Here is a 26,848-nt window from a genome sequence, read left to right on the forward strand (position 1 = left end):
TCGGATGAAAAACGAGTCGAGCTGCTGAATGGCTGCCTGCCCGGCCTTGGCTGACTGGTAAACCAAGCCCGTGCGCCGTTATTGTTATGCAACCTGTTATACCGGCAACAGCTTTTTACATCCTTATTGTATGCAGAGAACTTTTGGCAACGTGATTATTTTGCAAATGCGTCCGCAAGCGGCTGGCTCGGCGCTCTCGACCGTTTTGCGCCGCGACCCCAGCAGCTTTATTATTAGTCCTGGCGGCGCTCGGCAAATAATAACAACACTTTTGGCGTGTAATGGACGCGAATTCGTCACTGCGGAGCCGGTGCTCTTTTAAATAATGCATCTGCCCGTCGTGCGTGCAAACCGTTCGTCCTCTGGGGGCGCAAATGCGCGAGTGTGTATTACGCGAGTGACGTTTACACGCTGCACTCTAAAACCCGTGCCACAATTTATCGAATTTTCGTGTTAAAAACTTGCCGTCCTCTCATCTCTCACTTTTTTAACGGATCTGCTGTTTTGATTTTTGTTTGATAGATTGGTTAAAGATTTTTTATACGCACCCGAAATCAGTTTTTGGTATTCCGCTCAATGTTTGTGTTCTTGATTGGCTCCGCTCGATTGGAAAAGTGATAGAAATGAAATAAACTGAATTAACGGAGCCAGTTGAAATTTCCATCAAAGTTTTTTCCTGTTAATATTACGTCGTTCGAGGAAGTGCTAAGCAAACACCATGTTGAAATGTTGTTTCGTGCATAATTATATATTCTTTATTTTAGCATGTTACACAAACACAAACATTGAGTTTCCAGTTATCATCCCAACACGAACAACTGCTAATCAGTCAAATTAAGTTTACGTTCCACTGCAAATTTCTGCTCAAAAGTTCCCACTAATAGCATATTGATTTGGTTCGAAATTATTCCCTCGGCTCTCCAACAAAACACTCGTGTTATTATTTGCGAGCTCAGAAACAGGCCAACCCACCCATTTGACCGTGCGCGTCCGATCGCCGTTATTATGATGATTATCAAGTTCATATATTTCGCGAACGAGCCGGCCAGCCGGGGCGTTCGTTTGTTTTCCGTTTTGAGAGCATTACTGCGCACCGGTCGTTGGACGAATTACATTACACTGACTCCATCAAAACTGTGACGTCCAAACTGGGCCAGCCCGGTTATTGAATATTCAAGCGCGCCGATTTATGGCCAGCGTGTTGCAGACCAATAACAAATATGTAGTACGTGTTCGTGCACTGAACACGCTCGTGCAAATACATGGATATTCCAGCCGAGCTTATCGTGTTTACGGCTAAGGTGCCTTCCTCCGTGACGCCGCGTTTTGAATGCGAGGGGACAACACAGAGGGACGGGAGCGGGCTGGCTGCTGCGGTCGCGGAACAAAAGATGAAAGCCGGCTCCGACTCTCCTGCAGCCAGGCCAACTTTGTCTTAGTGGTGCGGAAAAGGCGTACACCTGCCAACCAACTGGCTTCTCTTTGCGAATATTAAATCGTGCCTGGTGATAAATTAGTCGCCGGCTGAATGAGGCGCAATAGTAGTTTGCAGCACGCGCGCCTCCCGCGAATTTGTGCATTTGGCTGTGCGCGCCGCGTGCATAATTTAAGCCTCGGCCCTCTCGCAAACACACTTATTTGACTGTGCATGCGTGAGCACACACGTGTGTGTGTTTGTGCCCGTTATTCGCGCGAGATTGAGCACACAGGCAAACTGGAAGTGCCAAGCTGTGGCACGTTTAGTTTGACTCGGTTGTTCCAGCTTTTAGTATGCTTGAGAACCGGAGACGCGCACAAATTCGGTCGGTGTGTCGTTGTGATTATTCGCGAGGAAATGAGCTTTGTAAAATATTTGCATTCGCTTTGGTAATGACGAGAGCTGAAATTCGCCTCTATGTCGTGTAATGAGAGACATTGTGCAAATATTTATACTTATTTTGGAATACACAGCAATATTGTGGAAATTACGAAATGGAAGACATCTGTGCAAAACTTGCGTGTATATACAGTCAACATTTCCAACATTTTTCGTATCTTCAAAGGAATAAATAACCAGCATGCTTTGAATTTTTTAGTTCATTTTTCATTTTCTTTCTGAGTGAGCAGAGCAATATATTTATATTGTAGCTTTGAAGCTTGACTTTGATTATATATAATTTTTATACCCCTCTACTCGTATAATTTTTCATCGCAGCCAATCTCCTAAAACCCATGAAAAAGCCAGCAAAAAGAGAGCACAATATCCTCTAGCTCAAACAAGGCGGAGCACTTTCTGGAATGTCTCACAAAGTTCCGCGAAATTTTGCCATAGTGAAAGCATCCCTAATATGTCTTAGTAAACGTCCGTTGGATGAGGGAGAAGAAGCGAAAATTTTGGGAAAATTCCCCGGACGCACATAGGCACTCGGCAGGCTGACCAAATTGGAAAAAAGAAGCTGCGGGAGGCGAGTCGGGCGGGTTGGGCCGACGCTGAGCTGCAAATTCACTGCATCCTCTACCCATCTCATGTAGTGTTATGTCAACAAACAATTCTGCCGTCTCAATCCCATTTCTCCGGCTGGCGGGCATATTTGCTCTCGGGGGATGACTTGCTGCTCCAGCAACCCACCGCCGAGACCGATGATACGCCAGAATCAGCAGACTGATGAACAGCACCAGCAGCATTTGCTAAAAGCCCTCCGCCGCCTACCATTCGCAAGCAGAGGCACACGAACGCAGATAACGCGCAGCCGGCCGGGTTGTCCCTCTTTCGGCAAAGAATCGGCCAGGAATAAATTATGAGCGACGCAGAGCCTTTAAAAGACACTGCCGGTCGAATTTGCATTGCAAAACAGGCGCGGTTTCCGCGAGGCGTGAAAAGCAATTATGTACCCCGTCGCCTGCTTTTCGACAGCACTGGGGGTGGATCAACAGCCGGTTAGGAAAACAAGAAGTGCTAAATTCCCGGCTCCCTTTGAAGGGAGATTAATTACCAGAGACACTTGACTCTAGATTTTTTCACCCAGAGTTTTGATGTATTTTGCCTTGGGAAGATAAAAATTGTGATTACCACAACTTTTAGAAGTTTTTGACACACAAAACGAGTGATCACATACATAAAAGTGCACTTCATCCGCAAACCACGTTTCCATTACTTAGAAAAGTGCTTTGCAAAACTCTATGGGCAGTCAGATAATTTATATATTGCAGTCGGGTCAGAAAAGTAAAGTGTTATCTTCATGTCTATGCATTTTGTGGCCCAATATGGGCGGCCCGAGCTTGACGTTTTCGAGTGTGCCGGGGCGTGCTCTGCGGCTTTATCTGGCGACTCTCGCGGCATAAGTCACCTCTCCTCTGGCCTCTCGTTGATTTACGAGGCTCGAGTTACATTGTGATTGCCCACCAAAGGCTACTTGGTCCTTTATCAGCGTGCAAAGTTGTTGCGGCCCCCCTGAATTACGGCCCCTCTGGAATGCGATGTCGAATCTGCGCGGATGGTCTCCTCGCTCCTTCGCTCTGGAGAACATTCAAATGGCGCGTCACGCCACTTGCGCCACGCCGTCCGGAACAAATCAAATTAATCACTGGGCGTAGAAAACAAATTAAAGCCGGCTGCGTATGTTTGTTTTTACCAATTTCCTCTTTTGTCCCTGGAGCGCGCTCGTGTTTGTGTGCTCACGTTAGCAGGCAGGTGGAATGAAATTTTTGCGGCTTTGCGTTAGTCATTCCGATTGTGGCTAACTCGATTTCGCGAGTGCTGTGCTGGCCGTCAGTAAATTAGTTCCGCTCTTCGTCGATGTTTGGGATTGCTTTACCTTTGTTATTACTTTTTTTGTGATCGATGATTGTAATTAGGTTGTTTATTTTGCGCAAGTGGATTTTTTACGTTTGAATATATATTGCCATGATAGCAGATTTGAGGAATGAAATGGTCTGCTTTTTAGACATAATGTGTTTGTGTTCATTTGTAAGCTTTTGACGTTGCTCATTTGCAGTGCCCTAACAAAAGATTTGTGGTTAGGCTGAAATTTTTGCTCAGATGAATTTAAATCACAAAAAATGATAAAAACAACAAACTGCGGCCGGTTTCCTCATCGTTACCAATGCTCAAATATTATCCTGGCTTTCGGCTTTTCTCTTGTTATGATAGATAGTTATTGTCTGGTGGATTGTGAATTATTCAAAACAGTTAGCCTCTGCTACCCTTTACATTTGGCGCGCTCTCTGAAACCTATTTTGAAATTTGCTCGGTGAGGAAGGATTATAATGGTAATGGACGCTTTGTGCTTTGCTGGCATGAAAATTCATGAGTGTTTTGATCATAGCTTCGGTATTTTGTGACAGGAAATGTTACGGAAAACGAAAATTACAGACGAATTAACAGCACGAATCAAGTTCAAAATTTAAAAAAATGCACATGAAATGCACCAGTAGTTTGGAATATCTTCGCCCTTGGTGGAAAATTGGGATAAAATGCGAGGCTAGCGACGCGTGAAATCATCCGTATTGGTTGGCGGGAAAAACTTTCCCACTTTTTTCTATTCTCGTGCCCCTTTTACGAAGTGAATTCGCACTAGAGTCAATAAGAATGCGCAGCCGTTTTTTTATCATGTACGTATTTTTCACCGCTGCAGACGAGGGGACGACGAAAAAACTAAAAACTCAATTTCCGTCCAGCACGTTTTGCGAGCCACCCGCGCTCAGCTTCCAAATCTATCAGAGTTATAAATTTTCCAAAACCGACGATAGAGTCTAGGCACATAAAAAAAGCAAACTGCCTTTGATCTGGCGCGGCAAATTTATTCGAAAAAGGCCCAGCGCGTACTTCTTGCTCAATCGTGCGAAAAAACGCAGCGCAGAGCCAACTTGCTGTTGCTTTTTACAAAGAGCAACAAATTTCAATGGAGCAAGCGGGTTCAAACAAAATGTACATTTAATGCATTGAGCCACGCACTTCCTGTAGCAAACAACGCTGCTTTTATTTACACACGGCTGAAAAGGAAAAGCGGAAGCTGGGTCGAGATGAAAACGAGGGCTGGCCGATTCGTCAGTTATAGCAATCAAGCGAGTTGACTCGAAATCGTTATTATTTCCAAGACGGTCGTTCTCCCTCTGCCCGGGTTTATCAGCAGAAGACCAGTCTTGTCGCAAAATTCCAGGATCGAACACCTTACTTCCGCACGGATTAGCATGCTCAGCAATTTTTTGTCAAACGTGACCCACGCTTGAAGCACGCAATCTGAAACTTTGGTTAAACTGAACGGGAGAAGCATTTCCAATCAAATTACTAGTTGGATCAGGAAAATCAGTCAACTTATTGATGGGAATCATATAAAAACATATTTTTTCCTCTGGGAATTAGTGACAAACAAAAATCTATTTTGATGTACAACTCAACCTCCAGAGATGGATTTTTAGGGCGGGATTGGTAGGTATTTTCTCGGACTCACGGACCAGGGATCTTACAGAGCTGAAACTGACCATAGTGGCTGAAGGGCTGTCTCAAAATGGAAAATTGATTTGTCAATTGAACTCACGGCACGCAATACATTTAAATAATTGAATATTTTAGTAGTTAATTTTTTTAGTCTTAGCCTTGTTTCAATAGGAGAACGGAAACTTTTTTATCAGCAGCTGGCTGGAGAAGCAAATAGTAAAGGCAGGCCTAATCTATAATCTCACACGGACACTCAACTATGAAAATAGTTGAGCTGGTTGCTCCCTTTAAAACAATAAGCACAAGAGAAAACAGCTTGGAAACTCTCTTGCTTTCTTCACTCCATAAACGGCTTCCCCATTACACATTCTTCAAGTACCATTCCAAAGTTATAAAAAAGAAAAAATGTAGAAGTGATTGTCGAGCATTAAAAATCACAACGTTGCAAAAATCTATGTGATATTCTGCCTGCTTGCTGGTTTGTCTGCACCTTCCTCGAAGAACTTGTGCTTCGATGAGAGGGAAATCTTTTTCCACGGCACTTGCAACTCTCGCGACGTCATAAGCCGGCACACGCTCTCGCCCTCTCTCGTTGCTCGCTTTCCTTTTATTAAAAATTTTACGATCTGTTGCGAGAAAGATTCATTTTCGCGCGCTGTGTGCGCGTGTTGGTTGTTTAAACACTGCTCTGACAGAGTATATCGTTCTTTTCCACAGAATGTCGAGGAGCTGTACCGCCTGGCCGAGGAGATAGTCGCCCGGACCAAGAACTGACTTGCCTGCACACACATAAGCACACACGCGCACACCCAACAGTAAAGTCGTCGTCGTCGTCGTTTGTCCTCATCTTTTCGTCAGCAGTCTTACCTCATCTCGGGTGAGTGAGTAGAGTCAGCAAGGCGCAACCAATTTCCAGCATAATCACCTTTTTTGTTTATATCCCCGGGCTTTGGGCACGGGATTTTCCAGCCTGTATTAAACGGTCGGCTCTTGGCGGCGGCCGGCGTTTTACTGCCGAGTATAAAAATTTAATACCCGTCAGGCAGCACCGAGCGCCAATCGTTATCTGAAAATAGAAACATTATTTCCTGTCACTCTGGCACGGCTTAATTTTACGGCGGCGCTGCACCAATCGTGATTGAAAGGAGATGGTTTGCAGCACCTACGCGTGCGACTCATCACTTATTGATGCTCCGTGCAGACTTATTACGGTGCGGCGGGCGGTCGGGTCGTGCGACTGTTCTTTTTATTCGCCGCGGAGAAAGGAAAAGACTTGCCGAGAGGTCTTAACTCCGGAATGGAGCTTGTATTTCCTTTCATCCAGCGCGGAATTTTCTCCCGTGTATTGTTTCGCAAATCGATTTCCGCGCGTTGTCGGTTTACAAATGAGAAATCCTTGACAGTGCGAAATCGATGACGCGGAATTGGAATACATTTTCAAGCAGAATAGCGGCAGAGAAGACGGCCCGGAGCCATTACTTATACGTCTATCATACTCCAAGTGTACATATAAGTTGCAATTTTTTCTAACTGGTATAGATACATCTCAACAGTAAAGAACTTAAGTATGAATTTTTTAAGTTATATTACTTTGCCGTCGTGGAGGTCCAATCAGTAGAGGAGTTCACATCATGTTTTCTTGCATTTCAACAAACGCAGAATATAACAGAAGATTTTCTTTTGACATGATGTGTCATTTTATAAAAAGTATATTAGGAGAATAGTTATGGTAATTTCAGACTAAGTCATTTTCCTTTTTCCCGCTAAAAAGTTTGGACGTAAAAAGAATTGCTGATTTTTAATAAAGCATCATTGGAGATAAAAAAAACCTACGTGCCCCTTGGTAAATATTGAATTAAAATGTTTTGCACAGGTTTGGTTAACTTAAATTTTTAAAGAGCTCGCTTTTGTCAAATCAGCTTACTCGGAGATGTAAAATGTACCAAGATTTTATTACGGCAATGGGCAGTTTAAAACGAAATGGAGGAAATGGTCGAAAAGCAGTCCGCTCTTCATGCTTAATGATGTCGTTCCCTAAAGCGAAACCACCTTTTTGACGAAGAGCCGCACTTGAGAGAGCGGAATGGCCCACCTTGCACGCCGCCTCTTTTTATTTTCTCTCGTAGTGCAATAGCCGCGCAGACTATATGCCCCAAAAGTGATTTATAAGAGGCACAGCTCGCGCTCGTCATCCGTTTTGCTGGCAATTCCTCTGCAGGTCAACCCGGCCGCCTCTTCGGCCACCAGCTATTTTTCCCTCCTGCCGTCTGCCGTGCTATTACGCCTGCGAGCGTCGGTCCCAAAGGCAGGAAATTTGTCTTGCAAAGCGCGCCCCTTTCTTTCTGGCGTGCCGTCGCCTGGCGAGTAACGGTGCAATTTTTGGCGGGCGAATGGAATTTCACGCGGAGGAAATCGCTGTTATTAGTTTCGTCAGTCAAGCAGTTTTCGTTCGTTCTTCTTAGCCTGACAACCCCTTCTGCTTCTCCTTGGCTGAATATTGCAAATGTGCGTGTGACGGAACGGACGGCTCACCAACAACTTTCTCAACTGCGGAGGCGGGTTTCATTTTTGATCTTTGGAATTGAATTCCCCCCAAGCTTTGAGGACTTTTCAATTATCAGTTCGGAGCTGTTACCGCCTGTAGGCTCGGCGAAGGAGCAAATTTAATTTTATCAAGGTTTGATTTTGTATATAGAGAACAATTATGTTGCTCCGCAGCTCCAGCTGGTTTTGATGGGTTGTATAACGTTCGTCAGTGTTGGAATCTCCTCCAAATTTCTGGAAAATCAATTCCCACAAAAACATTTAGGATATTAAGTATTAGTTTAAATTGAGCCTTTTAACCATAAGGCTGGTGCTAGAAACTGGAATTTTGTTTATATATATATACAATGCGGTGTTTACGGTTGAGTTTTCGGAGGCTGTTTACATTCTCTTCTCCCTTGGTCAGCTTTGCGCATCTGCACGTACAATATTATTTGCTCTAGTTTCCGAGCTGCTGTGGTTCACGTACCGAGCTCTCACATTCTGAAAGCACGCAAAAAACAAACACATGGCAAATAATACGCCTGTTTGTCCATCACGGGCAAAGCATATGTGCTGCTGCCTAGCAAAGCAGAAAATGGTCGATGCTGCGGTTTCCATTATTTACCAAAGGCCTCCCGCCATTTTTCATTAATTAAAAAATGGTGTTTGCCCGATGTTTGTTAAATCAGTGTAACAGCAGGCAGAGTAATCATATCTGCCCTCCTTCCATCCCATTTCCACCCCAGGAAAAGCCGAGTCGATAGTTTATTCGCTTCTGCAGAGGCGACCGCATAATATATAAAATGACGGCTGATCTCGGCTGGCATTCTTTCATACCCTGACCCCAACGATGAGGGAAAAAGGATAAGAACATGCGCTATGATGAAGATGGATGTGATTTGCAATAAATTCGATTAAAGAACCGGCAGCACGATTGCCTTTGTAGTCATTTGCACACACAGCATCCCTTTTCCGGAGCGATTCGTTCGCCCCTTCTCTCTCTTACACGCCGCCATCTCCGCTTCCTTGTTTCCTATAATAGGAAACGAAAGGATAGCCCTGCGAGCACTCGTGGGAGTATTTTTCTGGCATTTTTCCACGACGAGTCAATTGATAAAAGTGTCCTCCTCGTGCTCAATCCGTTCAGCGAGCGAGATACTTTAATACCGGGCCGCACACTACGCCCTGCAAAATATCGTCCTCTCACTTTTTTTGTCTCTTCCGCAGCGCCACGCATGAATCAGTTTATCGGCGTATCAGAGCCGAGGTTTTGTATTTTATATGCGCTTAGAAGCCTTGCGCGATTTGCATTTTTACGAGATAGCCTGCATTGTGGGATTAAAACTGCTCGGTGTGTTTAAATATTGACGCTAAATCTCAGTTTAGCGTGTGCGCGCAAACAAATACACGAAAAACAACAAGCCGATGAACATACATCTGTCTGCTCTGCTGCACGAGAGGAAATTGCAAAAGCGATTGCCTTGGCCCATATAAATACGTTTCAGTGGAAACATGCACCTGTATCCGAGCGCGATCAAATTATTCATGCAACGGGCATTATCTGAAAAATGCAGCGCAGCACGTTTAATAGGATTTCGATCTATCGCTTATGTATGGAGAACGAAGCAACTCAGCCGAATGAAATCATCATATGTGTGCAGTGCATTATGATCTGGAGAGTTTCTCCACCAAGCGGGACGCTGCTAATTCTAATCATTTATTCATGATGTATTATATTTCCGTGCATAAAATTGTATCATCAGTGTTGCTGTTTCACTTGCCATCAGTTGTTTGGCCTCTATTGTTCTAGATTAGTTGATTTCATCGAGGAAATAGATCGTGCCGTATAATGTAGTTCACCAGAGGCCGTTGTTGACATTTACCATACAGTAATAACACACTCAGTCAATATAAGGACCGTAAAGATTTTCTAGACAAGCAACTGTCGCTGTTCAGGAATCATTAAAGACGTTTAGATTGAGCTGTTTTTTTACTGCTTTCAAATTTCTCCTTTACATCGCAGATGTGAAAGAATTAACTTTTTACCCCGAAATCATTCATTTGGCTACAAAGAGGCTTTTGTCAGCGTCCAAATTAATTAGTAGCCTTTTGAAACAATGCGTCACAGCGCTACGCTCCGAGCTTTGGTAATTTGAATCCATGGCGCTCCTCCCGCGAGACAAAATAATTAATTAATTAAATAGAACTGGTTTGATGGAAATGCCGCGCGTCTCTCAGTGCCCAACTAGCCGGTGATGCCATTTTAATGGCCGCTGGGATTAGAATGCCGGCCACGTAATCGCCGCTATTTAATTTGGTTTTGATCCTTTTTGCCCAGATTTAATCATGCACCGAAGCTTCACGGCGGCTAGTGTCCAATGTCGTGTTTGTGTTCATACATATATTATGGAGTAGTGCAGACTGGCTCGACTGATTGCTCGTCGCTAATATGGCGTTATTATTATGGCTGTTGCATAATAACCTTAATAACCGTCTGTGGTCGCGTATTATCAGTTGTTGAGGACGCGCGCGCCACTTCAAGACCCACTGCTCTGCTGACAATGAGCTGCATCCGCTCTCATTTGCATACTCACATTTGCAGCGCCCAACAATTAGGTCAAGACGTGAGCTTACATTATGAAAATGCTGCTAAAATGGCTGCTGTCTTCGTTACAATTTGACCAGATCTCAGCATTAGTTATGGGTGCCGGATCTATTTCATATTTTTATTTATCTCTTAAATTTCCTGCAGCTAACACAGCATCGTTATCTATTTTACAATGTAAAGTATTGCTGATGAGGCCTGACAAAATGATGGTCCAAAACAGTGGCTGTTCAGTTTGAAAATATGCGAGATTAGGACATCAATGGAAAATACTCGCTCATTTATCAATATAATAAAGAAAACTACAATTTGATATTTTTTTCATTTCTCTCTCATTAGTATTCAGTTTACATTACAAATATTTTTTAGAGAAAATGCTTGCCAAACAAATGTGAGATGGCACATAAAACACAGGTCAAATAAACGCGGGCAAACAGACGAACAGTCCTTTTAGTGGTTGCGGGTGTTTTGCCCGTGTAAAAAAATAAATAAATTACTCATCAGAGGTATTTCAGGGGTTTTATTAGAGATATAATACCACATGGACAAAAATATCCCAAATCCCAAAAGCCGCATGGAATGTGGCGTCAGATGTTGAAAAATATTTCGCTGACGTTCTAAGCCGCAGAGAAGTCACAGTGGGGAGCATAAAATTTACATCATAAAAAAGACACACCAGTCACACACATGGCGTTCCGGATTTACAAAAGTGAAACCCTTGCCAACCTAATTCGCAGCAATAATATTTCGCCACGTTACGACCGAGCATTTAACTAAACTTTCGTGCCAGACCATTACATTTTAGGATTGTCTACTATATTCACGGGCTGTTTGACTAACTCAAAACTGATCGAGTTCCTGCTAACTCCGATGCATTCGTTCCCTTGTCATGTTCTGTTTTATTTATTGCACTTTGCAGAACTCTTTCCTTCGTTTTCCATCAGAGAGCATGTACATAGACTTCGCTCCGGCGTGGCTGAACACGCGCCGCGCTGAAAAATGGAACTCAAGTTTGACGTGCACGCCCTTTTCATTGTTTGTCTTAGTGCCGACACAAGGGGAGCTGTACGTAACATAAGAGCAAATTTAGTTTGCGCAAGAGAATGGAGTCCACTCACAAAAAGTCACAGCGAAATTACTTTTCCTACCAAATTTTGTATTTCATTACACGAAGTAGCTAAATTTCCAAAAGGCATTGTGAGGAGCAACGAGAAATTTTCCGCCCGAGGGAAATCTCTCTCTCTGTATGCGCGCCCGTTCTGGACAGGCAAAGCACAATGATTTATTCTTTTGCGGAAATACGTGAACGAAATGCAGCCGCACATCTGCCTAAATTATGCTTGCTGAAAGGGCGCGCCGAAAATAAAGGCGAACTAATAAGAGCACGGCAAGCCCGACCGGAGATCTTTTGTGTTGAGCGGCTAAAAGGCTTAAGAACCTGCTCCTCTTAATTGCAAAAAGTAATAATATCGCCTTTCATAGAGGCAACGTGATGATGGAAATTACCAGAGCGCTCAGCGTGTAAATTCATTCGCAAAACCAGCAGCGTGGGTGGAAATTGTTTCCATAAACAGCAGCCACCCTTGTATATAAGGGTGAAAATGTTTATTGATGGATCTTGAGTTGACTCAGGATGGCGAGAAATTGCCAATTTCTACTTCAACGTATTAAGAGTGTGAGCAGCTTTAGGGAACAACCCCTTCATTATTTTCAAACTGCTATTTTAATGATAACAAGAAATGAAAATTAATTGAAATTTTGGATGCAATGTGCCTTGAAAAGACTATTCTCTTTTCTTATAGAACTCGGAGAGAAATATTAGATGGTGTAATTTAAATTTATAGAACATTAGCGAAAGAGTTGTTTGATTTTAATAAGGAGACAGCACGCGAACTTGGGATTTTTCGAAAAAAATTTCAACGGTAGCTTAGGAAAATTAAAGCTCGGGCCCAGTTTTTAGAGCATTTTAAGTGACTTTGGCACTAAATGTTCACATTAATTAACTTAGGAAAGAAAATTATGTATGCGGAAATTGTGAAATCAGCAACTCTCAGATGGATACGATTGATTTTGAACTTATATTAATTAAGTGCACAATAAACCCATTAACAACAAAATATAACTAAAAAAGTAAACTTTTGCTAATATGATGTTCATTTTACTGAAGCACGGAGAGGGTTTTCACATGGGTCGAGACATTCATTCACAGTAAATTGATTTCGGTTGCAGTCGTTTGGTCACCGCAGAGGAAAAACCACAAAAGAGTCGAAGTAGAATAGCCTAATTTAAATGAGCTTACTAATGGTATAGAAGCTACCGTTCAAATTGTTTACCTCATTTTGTTTCACTACATATTGCTTAGTGGCTTGCATTCAGGAAAGCGAGCTGGCACAATTAAAATGTGCAGCTGGAGCTGGCTGCATTTGACCTAGATTGAGCCTGAAGGGTAGCCAGGCCGACATGCCTCTGTTGATTAAAAAACAAACAGAAGTGCCAACGCTGGTGCGCGAACATGTCTTCTTTGTCCACCAGCACATGGTCGTCGTAAATTGAAATACCACACGGCTGCATATTTCAGGCCTCACTCATTGTCAGCTGCATTTTCTGTTTGGGAGCGATGTGCGCTAGCTGGTGGCGGCGCAGCAACTCGAGACTTCGCGCATTAAGCACAACTACCTCTTTTGATGTGTTTTCATGTCAAAAACCATACCGGGAGACTGTACTTGAACTTTTATGCGCTGTGCACTAGTCGCACTTGACGGCAGCACTGCTAGCCGAGTTTTGTAATTAGATTTTCTGCTCGGAATAGAACAATCCTCCTCTAACTCCTCTGAAAACAGCCGGATGGTTTGCAAAGTGTTAAGTGTGCACTGCAGAGAGCATATGCCTCTCATTAATTCAATTGTTCTAGTTTTCTCCTCATGCCTAGTTTTTGTAATATCTTAGTTGCTATTGTTCCATTCACAGTTAATATTAATGGTAATAGCGTAATTGTAAAGAACATGCATCATGGGAATGGAAATTTTTTCTGGAACTGTAACAATGTGCTGTAAATGAAATAATGGAAAAGAAAATTATAAATGGAAATGAAATTATTTTTGTCATTATCATTTCTGAAATTATTTTGCAATTTAAGACAGATAAATCGCTCCCATGAACAACGCAGTCGGCCTTTTTTTGGGATTACTATCTCAAACAAATTCCCGTTCTTGATTTTGAACAAGGAAAATAATGAAAAAATAACAGTTCATTTGCATTTATTATTACTTCATTTAAAAAATATTTGTTAGAAGGAAAATTTTCTTTTGAAACGCGTTCTCTACCGACAACTTTCCTCCTCAATGTTTTGCTCTCTCTCAACTTTTCTTTTCTTCAACGTCATTTTCTAACATAATTAAGATTACACAACTTCCACAGAGGGAGAAACGCATCTCTTAAGCATTTCACCTGCTTCACCAGCCATTCCGTTTTTAGGAATTTTAATCAGCGCCTCAAAGCGACCTCTCGTCTGCAGAAAGTTTTGCAGTGAAGAGAAAAAACTTTTCCGCGAAGCCAGAGGCAAGCAAGCGAGTAATTAAAATTGTGGAGGCCCATTCGGAAAGTTCAAACATCGCTAATTACGCAGGAGAGCTACTCGCTTGCAGTTCGCTGACAAAAGTCGTGCAGAATTAAGACAATGCGCGAGTGAGATAAAATTTGCATTTAGAGCCTGCTCTTTTCCGTGAACGAGCACAAAGTGAATGCAAGTCAGGCAGGAATGTCTCTCTCTCGCTGCTGCTCGCTGAAAATAAAACCGGTTCGATGCAAACAGCCGCTCCGTTGAAGAGTTGAATCCGGAACGTGGAAAGTAGTGAGACGCGCTCCGTGCTGCATGTGCAAGAATAAAAGGATGTGAGTGAGTGCGAGAGATAACTCTGGGGAATGGGGCGCGCTGAATGGAATTCCGATGCTCAGGAGATTTAGCTGCTCGCGTGACGATATTAATATGCCAGCGACACCAGCGAGAGAGAGAGAGAGAGAGAGAGAGAGAGAGAGAGAGAGAGAGAGAGAGAGAGAGAGAGAGAGAGAGAGAGAGAGAGAGAGAGAGAGAGAGAGAGAGAGAGAGAGGTGAGCATTGCGGGTTAGTCCTGCACCAGTTGAAATAATCGAAATAATGCTATGGTGATTTGTTACTCACAAAGGATGCGTTAGGTTAGTTCGTTACCAGAATTAATAGATGCACTCGTGCAAATAGCACATGGGGCGTGCCGTGTCTCCAATTGTGCATTGCGGTATTTAGCTACTGAACATGATCATTCTACAACCAGGCTCAACTGCTGGAAACTACATAGGTTTGCACGCGGTCAGAGTAAATTTTACTCGTTTACGCTTTGTGAGTCTATCGATTACGTCTGCTTCTAAACCGTTCATATTGAAAATAGTGGCAATGAAAGCATAATGTTTGTTTTAACGTAAAAATGAGATGCTCTGTTTGTTTGCGGTGGCAATTTTCGCTCTTCTCCTCTCCATCGACAGTAATTAAATTTTGATTAAAACAAAACAAAATTTGGTTCGCTTCACTTAGTATCATTATCATCGCTAGCAAAATTTCCGTTGAGCGATAAAAGCAAATCCTGTCACGGTATGAGCGCGTGCAAAAACACCAATCGGGAATTGCAAAAGGGTCCACGCCAGCGTCAGCAAATTGCGCGAATTCGGTTAGAGCCCGGTTTAAAATCGTGCGCTGTCGCTGTCCATTAATGCTCATATTACGGTGTTTGGTCTGCACAGCTGCCCGTTTAATGTTTTATTCACAATCTGTTAATTTCGCTTCCAGTCAATATAAGCTCTCTCGGCATTGTTTCACGTGCAATTTACTCGCGAAAGCCTGGGCACATGTATGGTGCGCTGTGCTAGAATGACAGACTCGCACACACACATACACAGACGGAAGACGTTTTTGTCCTGATGCATGTTAGCATGCATTACAGCTGGCGCCACACTTCTCTATTCATCTCGGCTTAATAACGCCATTATCCGAGAGTGAATTCGACTCGCAGGCCGTGGAGGCGGCGCGAGAGACTAACGGCGTTTACTCGTCCCCTTTATTTCTTGCTCGTCGTCAGCGGGATTAGAAAGCCGACAGTCGAGCCACTTTTACGGCTCAATCAAGTCGATGGGCTTGTTAACGCCTAATAAACACACTCAGCGTTAATTTGCCGCGTGCTTGCAAAAGACAAACACAATATCGCTGCATTTGCCGATCCAACATAATTAAGGTGCGAGCTAATTCTGTTTTGTTTGCCCACTCTGACCTCGTCAAATATTTATCGATGCACTTGGACCCACGCGTGAGTCGCTATGCCGTTGATTGGATGCCTGTTTGATTGTCCAACACCAAAACTCGCTAAGCGCTCGTTATCGGGCATATTTGCAACTCAATCAAAGGTTTAGACAGCTAAACTCGTAGCCGGAATACTCAGACACTCGGAGATGCTTTTAGAAATTCTAGGAAGGGCCCTCCCTGCTATTGAGACGAAATTCGTAGAATTGTATCGGATTGGTCCACAAGAGACAACAATTTGGAGAGGCCCAGCGAGGAGAAAGCACAATTCCAAAAACATCCTTTCAGCCGCAAGAAGCCAGCGTTGATCAATCGCGCCAAATTGAGCCGCTTTCACAAACATGGCTGCGCGGCAAACGCACTTATGAAACGACTGCTAATTGCGAGCTGCCATAACGCATTCCACGCTCGTCCTAGCGAGTCGCGTCAAATTCTCGGCACACGCGTCATATCGATTCTTGAGCAGAATCAAATGAAACGCCTGCTGCCTTCTCAGGTTGACACGCGAATATGAATAGCCCGTCGCTTTATTGTGCGGCGATAATGGCGAAACAGTTGAGCGCGCTTCTCTCTCTACACCGCATGAAATATTACCCCTTGGCGCTTTTGAGGCGCGGGGATCAGGAAATGACGCTCTTTGATGTCATTATTTCACTCGCAGCAGCGAGTGTGAGTGCCGCTTCTACGAAAAGTAGAATTTCGGGAGCTGCACTCGCGCTACTCGCGCGTCCTCGGAGAAGAAGAAGAAGCGCATACTTCCTGTTTGCTTTCGTTACGGAGAAAACAAGTTCCTTTGCAGAATTTTTTGTTTCCTTGAAACTGTTCTTCGTCCCGATGACAGATGGCAAGGTTTCGTGAGCGTAAGTTGTTTCTCTGCATCATTATTCTCTGCAGACGGATCGAGTTTTTGCGATTTTGTGACATGGACATGTGGATGAGAGTTACTCGGTTCGTTAAATTTTGTCATGCATCTTTACAATTTTATTTTCTTGTCATGCAAACAACGCATAAAATCGGATTGTTATCGGTTAGGAACACATTACTTGTCTGCGAATAATTGCAAGATGATCAATATCTTCTTCAGAAGATAAATAAATGTTAAAATATGGTCTAGACGATGAGATTTTATTCAATCAAACTTTTATCTTACACAAATATATGGTAAAACTGCTATATCTTTGTAAATCATGGAATTAAAAAATCGGTAACGTAAACCCATCTATTTTGATCAAAAAACCTTCCTACAGTTTAAATGTGGACAAATTAGTGTAAATGCTTGACTATTTTTCTCTCACCGACGAAACCTCCTCCTAAATAATTATCCAGAATATTAATTTATAGGGGTTTTTTTAACCTTTATTTGGTTGTTTGCTCTCCAATGATTTCTTTAATGAAGGAAATTTTAATATTGGCAGCTAAATCAACGAAAATAGCATTTAAATGTTTCAGCTTTTAGTGTAAATTTTGCTCCTGGAAAAAAATTAAAGGTTAATTTTCCTTTTGTCTTTCAAAGCAACAATTTTTTAGTCCAGAACCCACATAAAAATCTTCCATCCAGACCCATGTGATAAATCCATCTTGAAGTGTTTCAAGACTTTCTTGTGATAGACGATAACGGTCCAAGGTCCAAGAACAACATAAAATTGAGGAAAAGACAGTGTTTCCCATTCAAACAATTAAAAAGAAGTCCACAAGCCATAACTTCTAGTCAATTACGCAAAACAGCAGCCACAACAAGCGAAGCTTGCTATTTCCCGGGACAACAGAGCCTTGAAACGCTGAAAATCTTATCTGATTGGAGCACACGCTCGCCACTCTCTGTCTTTGCCGAGCACACAGTTCTGGGCCATTAAGTACAGTGAAACGAGGTTCTCGAGAATTACACCCGTCGCCCCGCTTTTTATTGTGCGCAGCTCAAAGGCTTGATTAACACTTCCATGCCGGCGAGCATTTTCCAATGAGCTAGAGCTGCGAGCAGCCTTTCAAAGCAAACTGAACAACAAAGGGCCACCGGCACTTTTCATCCGCTTAATGAGCCAGATTATTCGCGTCACTTCGTAAATACGGTGCTAATTAGAAGTACTTTGCACGAGTCGTCGCGGCATCTCCTCATCTCCATATTTATCGCTGCGCAAAACGGCCGCCTGCCTAGTCTGCCTTTGCAGCGATCAAGCAAAGTCGCTGCTTGAAGCCGCTTGAAGCAGAGGCTGATTAAAAACTGTGTAAGCACCACCTCTCCTTAATGAACTACCCATGTTGCCGCTTCGTTCCCCAGCAATTAGAGAAAGGACTGCGATCGTCGCCTCCTCCACAACAACCGCCGCCGGGAATGATCAATCTTCGCACACACACCAGAGCCGGGTGGGTGATAAGCGGCAGAGGCAGAACATTCATGCAACCGGCCGGACATAGGCACTTAGCAAATTGCATACCTTCGGCCCGCACAGGCGTTTTCCCACCACGGCCCTCTGGAATTGGCGGGAAAACGGCAGCTGCGGAGGGAATTGAGAGGGCGTGCGTCCCTTGACGAGAATAGGAAAAACGTGTTCTGCGGTTTTGCATTGAAACACGACAGCTTTTGTGCAGACTCTGGTCTTCGGGGAGGCGAGCCCTGAATAACGTGTAACAGCGTATTGCGGCTTGATATTTGCGCTGGTTTAAAAACTTTACAGGCTTAACCAAGCCAAACGGGTATTGTGAACAGCCTGGAGCTTTGTCTGGAGTTTTGGACCCAAATCCAAAGCCGCCGTGTTTGACTGCAAATATTTAAACAGCAATTACGAAAATTGAGCAGAATATAACGTTTGTTAAATCAACACGGCTTCGGCGGAAATTTTGGGCGGCAATGGTTGGAACTGATTTTAGAGATTAATTTTACAACTGCGTTTACCTATACGAATCGTTCGTTGGCTTCGAAAAACGATTAACTTTTCAATTCGCGGAATCACTGTAAGCGCTCTTTGCGTCTCCCTCTCACAAGTGGAGCCGAAGCCGGCGGCAAATCGAGCGAGAGAAAATGAGTTTAGATGAGGCAATAGCAAACACGAGACAACGCTACCGAATTGAGACGTACTCCAGAGAGTGAGCATCGCTCTCAATATATCCATCCGCCTCGTCGTCCTGGGAGACGCGGTGTTTGCCTCGATCCGATAATAATTATGAGATTTAATTAAAACCGCAAGTCCCTCGGAGGCATTGCTTACGCGAGTGTGCGCGCCGGTAATTTAAGAGCGAAAAACCGCACATCAATTGTGCTCCGGCGGTGGTGCACGAGGCAAAAGAGGTGGCCACCTATAAATTATAAATACGGCGGTGTAAATATACCATGGCCGCTTTGCGGCTTTGATAATAAAACAGAGCAGAGGCGGCGCAGTAATTTTCGCCCCGCACCTTGGCGTCGTGTCATTATATTTTATTTAAATATAATGGCACTGCCGTCGTCGAGCGAACGAGCAAGCGAGCGGCAGAGAAGAATGGCAGAGAGTGTTGACATACTTTTTTATGGCGCACCATATTTTATTTAAACGGCGGACAAATATTATTGCATCCCGCTATAGAGGGAGAAAGAGAGAGAGCGAGAGAAGTGCCAGCTTCCCCGACTGCGCGTGAGAGGGAGAGGGATATAATTTGAATTTAAATTTCGACTCGCTGCGTGAGTTATTGCCACCGGCAGCTGCATTTTTCTGTATAAATTACACGCGCGCTTTCCGCCGAGAGCCAAAGTTTTTTGTTTTTTACATTAATTTGCATACATTCGTGTTCCTGCATCGGAATGCACGGGGCCGGTTCGGCCAGCGGACCAACTTTTCGCAATTCCGCTCCGTTAGCACGTGTTTTCACACTGAGTGCTCGCTCAATTTGAATTTCAAAGCTTATTCTCTCTGTGTTGCTGAGCGTGAGCACATTATTTTCAGACCGCACGCGAGCACGAAATTTTCATGTCGGAACTGTCGGGGATTGAGCTAATTCCTCGGCTACATGGGGAATATTATTCAAGCTCCCATCATTCAGCTACTGGCGATAGGAAGATGTGGTCCTTTGAAGGGCGGCCCGGCCGACAATGGAAATCGATTCACGCGCTGCTGCTTGACAGCCACTTGAGCAGACACGTCTGACAAAAGATAAAAGTCATCGGGCAGAACAATGTGCGAAGTGCAGGTCGAAGATGACTGCTGAGTTTTTTCAAGACAGAACTGATTCAATAACACTTCTTACCTATATACCAAAAGTTCTCCAATATTGCAGACAGCAAAATCAATACTCCGCTGATGTGTTTGCAGATGAGATCGAAATTTTATTCCAGCGACTTATTTGATTAAAGCAAGTTGCCCATGGTGCCAGCCACAAAGTCTCTGCTGTAGCTACTTGCGAAAATGCCCTTCATCCTCGGAGGAGGATTTGGTGACCTTGGTGGCGATGTGCCCACCTCTTGAGGTGAAATCGGAGAATTGACCCTTTCGACCTTCCGCCTGGCCCTCTTCTTGTGTTTCGTCCTCGGCTGGTTTGTACCACCACCCAACCGCTTTTGCATTATGTACTGGAAGAAGGGCTCGTTGGAGATGTCAGTGTTGAAATCTTGCTCGTCCTCCACGGTCCAGATTGCTCCTCCGTTTTCTACTCTGATTGCGCGATCATCGTTCAGATCATTCAGGCTCAGAGGGGCTGATGGCTTGTGCTCATCTTGCGGAAAGCTCGCATCCGGCACAGGCTTCACTTCTTCCTCGATAATGGCTGTGAGATTGTTTGCGTCAAAACTTGCAGTATTTCTGACAGGAGAGCCGATCTCAGCTAACGTCGAGGCAGAAACTGGGCCACTTTTGCAATGCTCACACTCCCTGAAACCATTTACACGCTTAGAATTATTTTACATGCATGCAGTTTTAATTATAAGTTTTTTTATAATATGCTGCAGACCAAAAACTAGTTATACAAGGAATTTCTTTTTAGTTCGATCTACAATCAAAATTACGAACTTGTAGGCTTGCCGATAGCTGGTCTCGTCTTCAACGTATCCGTGAGGTGGGTTGATCGTGTCCAGGGGCTGCTTTGGTTGACGGTGGCAGCACCCTCTCACGATGAAATCGTGGTTGTAGCTTGTGGCAGAGGTTATTGGACCGTGGGGTGGACTTATTCCTCCTGGAGGCACGATGTATCCCCTTCTGCAGTGACCACACTCCTGATAGTCCCTTCCGTAGGACGTGGCGGACTGCATTGCACCGTGTGGCGGACTGATTCCACCAGGCAGCACGATCGTGTCGCGACGACTGTAGTCTCTCTCTGGGAAAAACTCGGCGTACGCTGTGCTGGAGTTGACTGCTCCATGAGGTGGGCTCATTGCGTCTGTATTGTAATGGAAATGATTGTTTATTGCAAAAAAATGTAGTGACAATTTACCAGGACGGATGGTAGGGTCTCTCTTGGAATAATTCTTCTCCGCAAACTCCTGAGCGTAGCAGGTATTGGAGGAAATGTGTCCGTGGGGTGGACTAATGCCACCCGGAGGAATCAAGTAGTCTCTGCGGCTGTAGCCCTTCTCCGCATATTGGTCGCTGTAGTGAGTAGCCAAGCGCAGTGCACCGTGAGGAGGGCTTATACCGTCTGTCAATTTGAGTTGCAGCAGCGCTCTCAATCAATATACATATTATTAATTTGCACTACCTCTAGGAGGAATGGGCTGCCGCAGTTGGTAGCCCTTGTCTGCGAATTCACGTTCATAATGCGTGCTAGACTGGAGTGGTCCTCGCTGGGGGCTGATTTGATGTCGAGGCATAATTGGTGGACGTCTGCAGTAGTAGCAATTTTCGTTGCTCGCGTTCCAACGAGGAGTAGACTCTGCTGGTCTCTCATTAAGTGCCTCAATCAAAAGCCTTTGTTTCTGTCTCGCAATTTTCTTCTCGACAGGAGCAGGTGACGTCTTTGTGAGAATGCCCATCCACTCCTTGAAAGCCTTCTGGAACTTGGCCTCCTTGTCGAAATTTCCTTTGAACACTTGTATCAACTCTGCGGGTGGATTTAGATTCATTTTTCGATACTCTTCGTCCTCCTCGCTAAATTCGCGAAACCCATTTCTCATCAGGAATTTCCCGATGGGAAAGTCGATCTTGTTACTTGGAAGAATCATACCACGCCGAGGCTGGTCGTCATTGAAATTGCCGAAAGCCTCCCCATTGCTTGTGCTTACCTGGGAAAATAGGTCAGACTTAATATAACCAATATAAAAGTATCAGCTTCATACGCCAAATGGTTCTCTGAGCAGCTCTAAATTGTGTCTCGGAGGGATCGGCTTAGTCCTGATATCTTCTTTGCTGAATTTCAGCTTGTACTTGTCCTTTAGGAGGTTGTTCGCAACTGCAGTGGCGGGCCGACTTTGCTTTTCGAGAATTCTGATCCATCTTGCAAAGGAACTCTCCAACGGCGATCGCTCCAAAGAAAATGCTGCGTTATCCGGGCTTGGAAAGTACGCCTGGAATGGGTCGCGTTTAACAGCAGGACGCTTTTTCGCAAACTCCCCCGGGAAATTGAAATTCCTGGTGCTCAAATACTCGTCCTGGCGACAGTATTTGTCAAAGGGAAATTCTGAGCCCGAGTTTTCCATCAATCAAAGAGAATTTTTAATTACACGACCTAGAATTTCAATATCGGTACTCGAAATGATACTTCAAACAATTAGCATCATGCTTGAAGTGTTGCCAAATAATGCTCCATTAAAGTTTAGAACGACATTGTTAAAGCCGGTTTAAGTATGAATATGGTAAACAAAGGACACGACACTACAATCGACTTAGATCCTAGTTACTCGACATTGGCGAACAATAGCAAGTAACTACGACCCAGATCTATTATCGTATCCTGTGTCTACCATCCTTAGATTAAACCACTTATTTGAAGATTTTTTGTTGGACAAAATTGATATTTTCCTATTAATCTACAGCGTTTGCTCTATTTGCGGAAATGAAAAAATCAGCAAATTAGGTCTCTATCCTTAAAACAACAATTAGCTATCACCGAAAAGGTCAATACAATCTGCTGTGTGTAGTTGGCTGAAAGCTAGCAATGGAATTGTAATTTGGACTCGGATTTATAGCAAGAGGAGGAAGACCGTGCTAAATAAATATTTGTTTTGGCCGCAGCCGAGCGATTTGCTTTTTTGCGAGACCCTACTGAAATCACTCAGCAGCTCACCATGCCGAACACGTATATCTGAAAGCAAAAAAAAAAAAAAACGAGATCCTGGGATTGATCCCAAAAAGAGTGTCAAGAGAAGCGAGTGTTTCGCATTTCACAATTCCATCGCGTGCCCGCTTTTCACCATCAGCCGCTAATCACATCTGCCGCGCCACGGCAGAGCTTCCGGGGTTGCGGCGGCGGAAAACGAGAGCACTGAGAGAGCGGGTCTCGACGCCTTTTTGCGGAATCCCGCAGGAACACCGCACCGCAGCGAACGCGATAAGCCCCGATTTCTGTGGGAATCGGCGGCAGCGGCGGTGGGATTCGACGCCATTATGATGATCGAGCTGCTAAATTGCCCCCGCTGTTCCTCTCTGCTCTCAATCCGCGCGCAAGTGGGAACAAAAGATCCTCCGTGCCGGGGCACACGTGTTTGCGAGAAACAAAAGATCGGGCGGGCACGCACACGTTTCCATTTTCACTTGTGGCTTAATTTCCCATTGCTGCCGACACGCCAGCTGGAGCCCTGCGTAAGAGGTGCGAGAAAATATATTCCGGTGCCTCGTGAATAAACACACAATCACACCCGCGTTTGAAGAAGATCGCACGCGATATTTCTCCGAGCGGCGGCGCTGGCCCGGCCGCCCGCCACATGCTCGCTCGTTCGCTCCGGCTCATCCTTTTAGCGAAATTAATGAGTCGCTTTGGTGCCTGACGTGTGCTATGTGCTCTGGCGGGCGTGTGTTTTAAAGTTCATAATACACAACACAAGCAGCACCGCGCTATTTTCTGAATTGAAGTCGTAAAAGCGAGCGAGGGAGTTTGCTCCAGCCAGCCGGCCGTCTCTGATGTTTATTCCGGACAATAAAAAAGGCGCGGTGCTGCCGCTGCCGCCGCTGTGCCATTGCTAAAACAATGTACTCGCAACGAGGATTACACGCGCGGTACGTGAGCAGACGCCGGCAGGATTAAATGCATTGTAAAAATAATTAAAAGGACTGTAAAAATGCTACTGCGCCGCCATTGACCCTGCTAATATAATCCCAGCGGCGCAATTCCGCTCCGAAAGCACGGCACCAGCAGTCGCCTGGCCGCGAAAAACGGCACAATGCGTGCACACCGACCCAGCGTGTATGCAGTGTATTTGTGTTGGAACAATAAAAGGCCAGGTATACGAACGAAGGCCTAGCTATCTGCCTGCCTGCTCGGCTGCCTGCACCTGAATAGCCAACAAGACCGGCTGCGACGTCTCGGAAAGGGATCTTAAAGTGGCTTACTCGCTGCCGGCCTCTTCTGCCAGCCGCAAAATCGCTGAGTGCGTCGCTGTCTGTCGATCCCTTTTCCTTGTCGACAATAAGTGGAAAGGGATTATTTAATAATGCAGAAAAACCCCGCGTGGCCTACGCACTAGGACGATCTCGCGAAGTAAGAACTGCCCGACAGATTTTTGTGAAACCCCATTTGGCCCAGCCGACTGAAAGAACATGTTGCCCTACTGCAGATATGAGTTTGTCTTCGCGCCCCTTTCTGCACGAACTGACATTTCGACCTTTTAGGGAAATATATCTCTTTTTGACATGCGCCAAAAAGATGCCGATGGAGATCATATCTTACCCGATCTATGAATCTTTCGAATTTAATCCGCACAAATCGCTTTTCTTCCTAACGTGTGACAGATAAACGGCCATATTTTTGCTATTTGGCTTGATGCCCGTTTTTCAAACAATGAATAAAGACCACACTTTGTTGCATTGTCCATTACAGGTGAAAGGAATTTCCATTCAATTTGGAAGACAAATTCAAGAATGCTTTATAAACGGTCCATTTTCTTCTTTGATTTTTCTTCCAGCACTTTCACTTCTGGAAAATAAAAAAATACTGTTCAGTTTGAAATTATTCCAAAATTTTTAGACTATTAACCTAGTAAATTGCCATAATAGTGACCTTTAAATTTACATTAAATATTTCTGATGTTTAGGGAAAAAAACCTTTACACATGCAATTTGTTCCAAAAATCTCATTTATATGTTGGCTAAACTCCAGTTTCTTCCAAGCTTTTAGTCGGTTAAGCAGTTGTTTTATTTTCTTGCAAACCTTTTTTGGTCTCGGAGAGAGCTAGTCGTGGTGGTCTAGGATAATTTTTTCACTTTATACTCCAGAGGAGATGAGACGTACAGGTTATTTGAATTTTGGCAGTACGGCCCTGTCGCACTCGAGCAGCTACCACCCGATTGCAATTTTCGCCACATAACTCACTAATGCTCGCCGCCGCGCACAGCCGCCTTCAAATGTTGCAAGGTGGATAATATTTCATTTTCGCTCTATCATTTCGCCCCCCTGATTTATCGATTCGCAAGTGCGGGTCGCGCGCGATACATTCATCTCGGGAGCGGGGGTGTTTTCGGCCCGCGCGCGTACGTACGATGTTGTCCTCGGCGCACCGCACCGCCGAGCAGAAGGAGAATGCTTTCTTTTTGTGAGGCGTGCGGAGAAACACGACGAGCAGACGGGCCAAATTTACATAATAGCCGAGGTGCCATAAATCGCAATATACACCCGGACGAGTCGCACACCAAAGAAATTGCCTGCGATCTTAGCGTGATTTATGCGTGCGGTCGTCGCAAATTGGAACATAACGCGCGTACACACCGCAGTCTCGCTCCCTCTGCCTCGAGAGTGGGCGAGCGAGTGAGTGAGTGAGCCGCCCGCTCCGCCACTACTTGACACACAACAAGAAGAAGAGGCCTCGAGCCGTGAGCCGATGCTTCTGCTGTTTTAGCCACAGTTGAAATGAAGAAGTTATGCGCGTTTATTGGTCTATAGCAGCGGTTCAGTCCGCGCGCCGTCTCCTGAGGGCTGACCTTTTTTAATGGAGCGCTATTAAAAATATATTCGCTTTCCGGAGGCAAGTTTGCCGTTTAAAATCCTGCTGTAAAAACGCCAGAGGCCGGTATATTTACTCGGGCTTTTAGTCGAGTCTGCTATTTATGTGATTGCACTACTTTGGGATTTGTTTTGACAGAAAAACGAATCGTAACTTTCCTCCTCAGCTCAGTCAGAGCGGCTCAAAAAGTCCCAGCCGTGAATGATGTGATCCGAGAAGGAAGGGAAAGTCGGATCGGATTGGAGCTGCCGTTTGCGACGCCACATATTTACTTTCTTTTCAGTTTGGCGACTAAATAAAATTGGATTTGCAACTCATTTCTCCTAAGCTGCCTCACCTGTCTGCACGGAGGATTAGTGCTGCAGTGGCGGCGAGAGAACTGTGAAAGCAAGCATTCCATCTTCTGTGTGCGGCAGCAAATACCATTCATACCCTAATCGATTGTTGCAAGCTGTTGCTGTGCGAGATCTGCACTGCGTTAAATTTATTGATTGAACAACACACTCAGTCAATATTTTTGCCATTCTCAAGCATTGAAATCATCAAAATGCAACATTACGAGGTTATGAAAAAGAAAATTGCTTTTTAATATCCTCCGCCCATGCCATTTAGCTTATATTCGAAAAATGAACCATCATCATTCGAAATTAAACTCTTTTTACGCCAGAAATGACGTTAAGGGGAAAAAGTCAGCTTCGATGAAGTCAACCAAATAGCGAGCTTTCTCGTCTCCCAGACAAGATGGTTCTTGAATGTTTCCAACTCAAAGCAAACCGCTGTCTGCAGCAAGGCATCACAGTCAGAAAGTGCCCCTAAGTGCAGCCACAGCCCTAGCGGTAACCCTAGCTTAGCCTTTCTTTGACTCGTCTTAACCCTGCCTTTTATACCAAGCCTCGACATCCGCCAAACCGCAGCCCTGTCCTCTCG

At 44.5% G+C, this 26,848-nt stretch overlaps 2 protein-coding genes across 4 annotated transcripts in view; one reads left to right on the forward strand and one right to left on the reverse strand.

The window, feature by feature from the left end:
* The window catches only part of LOC135946560 (uncharacterized), a 45,112-nt gene that overhangs the window by 13,390 nt on the left and 4,874 nt on the right, over nucleotides 1-26,848 (forward strand). For all 3 annotated transcript variants that reach the window (XM_065494844.1, XM_065494836.1, XM_065494852.1), the window contains one exon: nucleotides 6,134-6,293. In XM_065494844.1, coding sequence (XP_065350916.1) covers nucleotides 6,134-6,190 — 57 coding nt within the window. In that variant the 3' untranslated portion in view covers nucleotides 6,191-6,293. The remainder of the gene's footprint in view (nucleotides 1-6,133; nucleotides 6,294-26,848) is intronic.
* On the reverse strand, nucleotides 20,140-22,545 carry LOC135933961 (uncharacterized). Its single transcript, XM_065475446.1, has 5 exons — nucleotides 22,106-22,545; nucleotides 21,529-22,051; nucleotides 21,265-21,468; nucleotides 20,844-21,210; nucleotides 20,140-20,705 (listed from the first exon to the last, which is right to left on the reverse strand). Exons 1-5 carry the CDS (start codon nucleotides 22,463-22,465, stop codon nucleotides 20,186-20,188), a joined length of 1,974 nt encoding a protein of 657 aa, XP_065331518.1. The 5' UTR covers nucleotides 22,466-22,545; the 3' UTR covers nucleotides 20,140-20,185.

This window comes from Cloeon dipterum, chromosome 1, assembly GCF_949628265.1.
Source record: "Cloeon dipterum chromosome 1, ieCloDipt1.1, whole genome shotgun sequence".
In the NCBI taxonomy this organism is placed as follows: domain Eukaryota; kingdom Metazoa; phylum Arthropoda; class Insecta; order Ephemeroptera; family Baetidae; genus Cloeon; species Cloeon dipterum.